The following is a 6,589-nucleotide window of genomic DNA, read 5'->3' as shown; positions in this document are numbered from 1 at the left end:
GGTAGATAGGAGACACTGGGCTATCTACATCTACATCCTTCTGAAGATGATGCAGTTCATGTGATCCGAGGCCAAGGGACGTCTCGAGTTACAAGGGAGGTGAAAGATTGAACCTAGTGGGCTGGACGATCTGTTGACTAGAGCTTCTAGTTTCCCTTTTTCATTTTCTTGTAATAAAGATCATTTGAACTTATTCGCAAATGTTGGTCATCGCTTCAAGATAATTTTGTCTCCATCAAAAGATTATATTTGCATAAAAACATAATGATCATGTTACCATGCAACACACTAGTATTATATTGTTTTGGAGGATGTTTATGTGAAAGATCATGTTATTTCACAACAAACTTGGATATTAGCCTATTGGTAATTTACGTAGTTCCGATCTTTCATAATAGCTTTTGCCAGGACCAGAAGAAACCACAAAGAAAAAAATCGAAGGCAAGCCTCGGCGATCCTATTTATACAGAATGCAAACATGTGGGTATTAGCTTGGTGAGCTGTGACCTACAGGTCCCTGTTAATGGAGGATGGCCATGACAGCCTCCTCTGGTTGACACTGTCGAGTCCATCACTTTCAGGGTTTACGTCGTCCACTTGGTTCCAGCTATTGAGCATCGAGCCCTCTCTCCACTGAGGTGGCGTCAAGAATTTCGAATCGTCACTGGAGCCACCTGGGGTCATTGACAGAGAAGAAGGGCCAACACGTAGTGTTTGCAGAGTAGAAAAGGATTCCCTCATCGCGGACATGGCCTCGAAGAACCGGGTGCAGGATGCGAGCGCAGCAGGTATCGGTCGTAGCATTTCCTTCACAGAAATAAAGGATATCCATTAATATTTCCTATCTGACATGATATAATGCGTAGACAAGAGCTTCCACAAGACAATGCAATCAGAATGCACAAAATCATTCTATACTGACACGATGAATCATTTGTCATCTATAGATTTGGCAGTGGTAGCATTAATATTTGCATCTGCAGTGGAAGGTGTTTTGCAATGACTCCTAATTTAATTACTAGAAGGAGTATTTTCAACTTACACCCCATACAGCAGGCGACTCTCTGAAGTTTTGACTCCACTGGAAATCTCCAACCGATGCTGTCAATGCCCCATAGTCACTTGCCGCTTTCAGAAGTAGCTCCGAGAATTGTTTCTGAGGAGAAGCAAGTACAGTGAGTAGGAAAAATTGCGATTTGCTCAAGAAACCACACATTCCTTTGTAAAGAAATCACCTAAGCAGGTGCAGCTAAGGTTATCCTCCATATCAAATACATTGTTAAGAATGCCAATAATCAGAAATCTGGTTGTAGGTTGCTCACCATTTTCATTTTGAAGTTCATGAATGAATGAATGATATATTTTCTATAAAAAAACTGAAATCAAAATGATCAAGAACCCGACCTGGTATTCAGCTTCAACAGGAATGCAATCAAGCGAGTAAGGTTGCTGCAGACGTGCAATAATGCGGTCCTGATAGAAAAAGGGTGTCATTTTGATATCCAGATCTTGTAATTGGTCGATTTATATGGTATATGGAGCAGCCAACAGCACAGGCAGAACTTTCTTAACAGAGTAACCTGAGTAACAGGTGGTCCCAAGAAAGAAAGAAAGCAACTAAAATAAAATTAGTGACTTCTGACTTCCAGTACCTTGTTTTGAATAACATCTTTCAAAATAGCAGTAATTCTGGCCAAAGATTCACACTTCTTTTCCATTTCACTGACATGAGTCAAATGAGCAATGTTTTTATCATCCTGCGGTAAACAAAAGTTCATCATCATGATCAACGAAGATAACTGACACAAATCAAAAGCCCAGAAAACTGAATACACCAGCATATGGAGATGATATATAGCGAAGTTTACAAGTGAAATATAAATTGGACGCTTGCTTTTCTACTTGTAATCACATTTAATAGGGTGTAAAAAGTTTTAAGTTCTATAGATCACCAGTTCAAAGCTTTAACCTTGCACATTTAGACTGACTTGGGTGTTGCAATTCATTTTTCAAGTATCGAAACCTAGGTAAAACAAGTGTGAACACCCATCAGATTCATAGACAGATATAAAATTATTGTATTCACTTAAGAAAAAAAAGATCAATGTTATTTATATGCTTTAAAAGCAAATCATAATAGTCAAAGTGGACATATTGATATAAGCAAATGTATCTCCAAAATGCCCTAATTCTCCATGATGTTCTCATTTCTACCTAGAATATGAATAACCTCGCGGGATTTCTTAATTTCGCCACCACTGTAACAGAATGAAAAGAATATTCACTACAGCGAAGCAAAGTGATGAAATACAAAAGCATTGATCTAAAGTCAAAGTAATATCATGTAGTAAGGGATCTGAAAAGGTAACCAACAAATGAAAACTGCATATGCATTGGCATGGCACAGAAATGGTGTAAACATACAAACAGTAGCAACTGGTCGTCGATCCATTACCTTTCTGCCTTGTAGCTCGACTTGCAAATTGGCAATGTTCCGCTGCACGACCGTCAGCTCCCTTAATACCCTCACCAGGTCATCACTTTTGTCCGAGGTGTTCTGATCTTCCTGCAATGGTAAGTGACAACAAAAACGTGTAAAGACTTAAGAAGCATACATGACCATATTCTGCGAAATAAAAAGAATAGTCATTTCATCACCATCCCTTTTAGTGACATACAGCACTGTAAATTTCATGGAGCTAGACGGCATATCCAAAACAGAGGGAGACATAGCAATCTTACAGCTAACAGTTTTAGATGGGTTAAAACTAGCTCCACGATAGGTTTCATTAGATAAAGAACCCTACAGGTTATAGTCACCAAACTTAAGAGGGGATAATTCCCCATATATGTACCTCTCAGGGCTAGCAAAGCGTACGGGACTCCCCTGAACCTACACGCTTAGCCTGTTCAACCCATGCAGAAATAGCAGTGATAGGGTCTTATTCAGGAGCGGCACTCGGTTCCAAACCTACATTTCGCAATCCCCGGCCACGATTTACCAAGAACGGAACCCTACAAATTACCTGAAAGGAACAAGAATTCGACCGGGAGATTCGGATCTCGCTAAATGGCGGCGGAAGAGACGAATTGAAAAAGGAGAGGGATTTGGGGGGACAGGAGGGTGGAGGTAACCTGCGCGGGAGGGGCCGGGAAGCCGAGGTCCCCGGCGATGGCGAGCGCCTCTGCCATGCCACCGAGCCGCTTCGCCGGCTTCTGCGCCGCCGCCATGGCCTCGACCGGTTGTTGGGTGAGCTGGTGCGCGTTGCGATTTCGCCTCGCCGGCCGGTTGAGCGTTTGCTGTAAGTCGAGTACGGATTACTACCGTTTCTGAACCGAAATGCCTCCATATGTCCAAATGCTGCTGAGCTTCCCAATGCTCTTCGGTCTTCATCGCCATAAAAAAAAATAGAGCATGGTTAATATATGGCTCGTCTTTTTCCCTCGCAAAGACTGTTGGGGCTCGTGCTACAACTGGTTTATAGTCTGTTTCTCTTCTCACTCACCTCCTCTCTCCTTCAACTGGCATAAATATGTGTCATCTCTTATAGCCCATCTACTATTTAAGGCATCTCCAACAGTCGTATGATCATCATTGGTAAATTGTCACATAGACTGTTTTGATGACATGGCACATAATAAAAGAAGAGAGAGAGTGAAATCGTATGATCCCGAAGCAATGCTCTAGGCACAAGCTCTGAGGCAAGCATGTTCATTTCTTCAACATTTAGTGGACCCGCTTGGTTGTTTAACATACGCCTCATTAAAGAGCATGTATGATGTGTTGTTGGCTGCTGACATGGACACTTACACCAACGATTGAACATACAAACTGTTACAGATGCTCTTACTTGCTTTTAATAGTCACCTGGGAAGTGAATCTCTACCTTAATATTTTCATTTGATTTTGCCTAGAAACTTTGCGACTCCATACATAATAGATTCAAGTACACCAGATTACACGGGAGGACACGAGAGAAGAGACACTCCCGAGAAACAAAGAAAGACTCTTAGTCGTTCAGGGTTTCCATGCCTCCCGCCAATGTCGTCGTCGATCCGCCTCGTCTCTTATGGCCTTAGCGCCATGGATGCGTGGTGGATCCCAGCCCTCGCGGGCGGGAGGACTCATACTTCGTTTTAGGCGTTTTTAGTATGTTTAGGGTTTGTGTATTGCTCGGGAAGTCGAGGCTGGAGCGGCTCCTTGAATATGGAATACTCCCTGCCTTTCCCCTCGTCCCGGTGGTGCATGTCGTGTCATTGGAAGGCGCGTGGAGGTATGTCTCCAATGGATCTCGCTGGATTTGGTCGGTGCATGTCTTTGATGGATCTGCGTGGATCCAGTCTTCGTTCATCTGCATTCTTGTCTACAGGTTGGAACTTCCGATCTACACTTCTCTTCATGTGTCGTGGTTGTTGTTCTGGTGTACTGGTCCTTTAGGGCCTTAGCACGATGACTTCCCGACTATCTACTACAATAAGGTTAGTCCGTCTTCGATGAGGGAGGGACGATAACGGTGGTTAGCGGTACAGAAAGCCATTAGTATCCTCGGTAGGGTGACGAAAGTGGCTAGAAGTACCAAAAGGGAGTTCGCACAAGGGATTTACCCAGGTTTGGACCCTCATGGCAAGGTAATACCCTACGTCTTGCTTTTTTTTATTGATATGGGGGCACCTCGTGCGAGGGGGTTACAAGATGATGATGGATGGGACTACCAAGGGTATGGTCTATGGAATAGATGCCCCTCGCCTCGCCTTATACAGGGAACGAGAACTAGGGTTGATACGTCTCCAACGTATCTATAATTTATGAAGTATTCATGCTGTTTTTTTATCATTCTTAGATGTTTTACAACCATTTTATAGCAACTTTATATCATTTTTTGGGACTAACCTATTGACCCAGTGCCCAGTGCCAGTTGCTGTTTTTTTGCTTGTTTTTTACATCGCAGGAAATCAATATCAAAGGGAGTCCAAACACCGCGAAACTTTTTGGAGATTTTTTACGGACCATAACACCCAGGATGGGCCACAGAAGCACCTGGGGGTGCCCCGAGGGGGGCACAACCCACCAGGGCGCGCCTGGGGGCCCAAGCGTGCCCAGGTGGGTTGTGCCCACCTCGGTGGCCTCCCGCACCCCCTCTTTACCCTATAAATTCCCAAATATTCCAAAAACCCTCAGGGTTAACCTAGATCAGAAGTTCCGCCGCCGCAGGCCTCTATAGCCACCGAAAACCAATCTAGACCCCATTCTGACACCCTGCCGGAGGGGGGAATCATCTCCGGTGGCCATCTTCATCATCCCGGCGGCCACCACGATGAGGAGGGAGTAGTCCACCCTCGGGGTTGAGGGTTTGTACCAGTAGCTATGTGTTTAATCTCTCTCTCTCTCTCGTGTTCTTGAGATGTCACGATCTTGATGTATCGCGGGCTTTGTTAATATAGTCGGATCATATGGTGTTTTCCCCTCTTTATCTTGTTGTGATGAATTGAGTTTTTCCCTTTGAGATTTCGTTATTATCGGATTGAATACTTTACTGGATTTGAGAACACTTGATATATGTCTTGCAATTGAATACTCGTGGTGACAATGGGGTATCGTATTGATTCACTTGATATATGTTTTGGCACTCAACTCGCGGATTCCCGAGGTGACATTGGGGTAATCTATGCATAGGGGTTTATGCACGTTCTTGTCTTTGTTTCTCCGGTAGAAATCTTGGAGCACTCTTTGAAGTTCTTTGTGTTGGATTGAGTATTATGGATATGAATTTGCTTTGGTGTTATTTTAGTGCGGACTCTAGGATAGATCGAACGGAAAGAATAGCTTAATTATTTTAGTACGAATTCTTGAATAGATCGAACAGAACGAATAGCTTTGAGGTGGTTTCGTACCCTATAGACAATTTATTCTTATGTTCTCCGCTAGATAGGAACTTTGGAGTGATTCTTCATCGCACTTTGAGGGGTGGTAATATAATCCAATTATATTAGCATTGTTGAGAGGTTGCACTAGCGAAAGTACGGACCCTAGGCCTCATTTTCAAGCATTGCAATACTGTTTTTGTGCCCTTTTACTATTTGCCACCTTACTGTTTTTATTTATTCAGATTATAAAAATATATTTCTACTATCCATATTACACTTTTATCACCATCTCTTTGCCGAACTACTGCACCTATACAATTTGCCATTGTATTGGGTGTGTTGGGGACACAAGAGATTTCTTGTATTTGGTTGCAGGGTCGTTTCAGAGAGACCATCTTCATCCTACACCTCTCACGGATTGATAAACCTTAGGTCATCCACTTGAGGTAAAATTGGTACTGTCCTATAAAACTCTGCGCTTGGAGGCCCAACACGTGTCTACAAGAATAAAGTTGCGTAGTAGACATCAAGGGTTTAAAAAGTTCAAACCAACCACATGTTTAAGGTTCCTTGGCGTGTACGCCAAGATGGTCTTCTCCCTCCGGGTCAAACGCCTAGGCTGCCTCCTTGAGTCGATCTGCAGCCAGACCCCCTAGGCTCCGAGCCCTGCCCAACTCCATGCTTCCTGGCCGATGGGCCACCCCCGGTGTGTTGCACCATCAGT

General features: G+C 43.6%; 1 protein-coding gene across 1 annotated transcript; it reads right to left on the bottom strand.

Moving 5' to 3' along the window:
- Window positions 1-273: 273 nt before the first annotated feature.
- LOC109774895 (AUGMIN subunit 2) lies at window positions 274-3,448 on the bottom strand. Its single transcript, XM_020333656.4, has 6 exons — window positions 3,136-3,448; window positions 2,456-2,566; window positions 1,653-1,757; window positions 1,405-1,473; window positions 1,043-1,156; window positions 274-807 (listed from the first exon to the last, which is right to left on the bottom strand). The coding sequence occupies exons 1-6, from the start codon at window positions 3,229-3,231 to the stop codon at window positions 508-510; spliced, it is 795 nt and encodes a 264-aa protein (XP_020189245.1). The 5' UTR covers window positions 3,232-3,448; the 3' UTR covers window positions 274-507.
- Window positions 3,449-6,589: the final 3,141 nt, after the last annotated feature.

The sequence above is a fragment of the Aegilops tauschii genome, chromosome 7, assembly GCF_002575655.3.
Source record: "Aegilops tauschii subsp. strangulata cultivar AL8/78 chromosome 7, Aet v6.0, whole genome shotgun sequence".
Lineage (NCBI taxonomy): Eukaryota > Viridiplantae > Streptophyta > Magnoliopsida > Poales > Poaceae > Aegilops > Aegilops tauschii.
Note: the sequence above shows the minus strand (reverse complement) of the source record. Positions and strands in the feature narration are given on the sequence as shown.

Bases quoted from the DNA above. Each gene is read 5' to 3' on its own strand.
- LOC109774895 (XM_020333656.4), bottom strand. From the start codon at position 3,231: ATGGCGGCGGCGCAGAAGCCGGCGAAGCGGCTCGGTGGCATGGCAGAG. The intron at 1,758-2,455 runs GTAATGGATCGA...TGTTTACCGCAG, and splicing joins TCGAGCTACAAGGCAGAAAG to GATGATAAAAACATTGCTCA. The intron at 1,474-1,652 runs GTACTGGAAGTC...TTTTTCTATCAG, and splicing joins AAGATGTTATTCAAAACAAG to GACCGCATTATTGCACGTCT.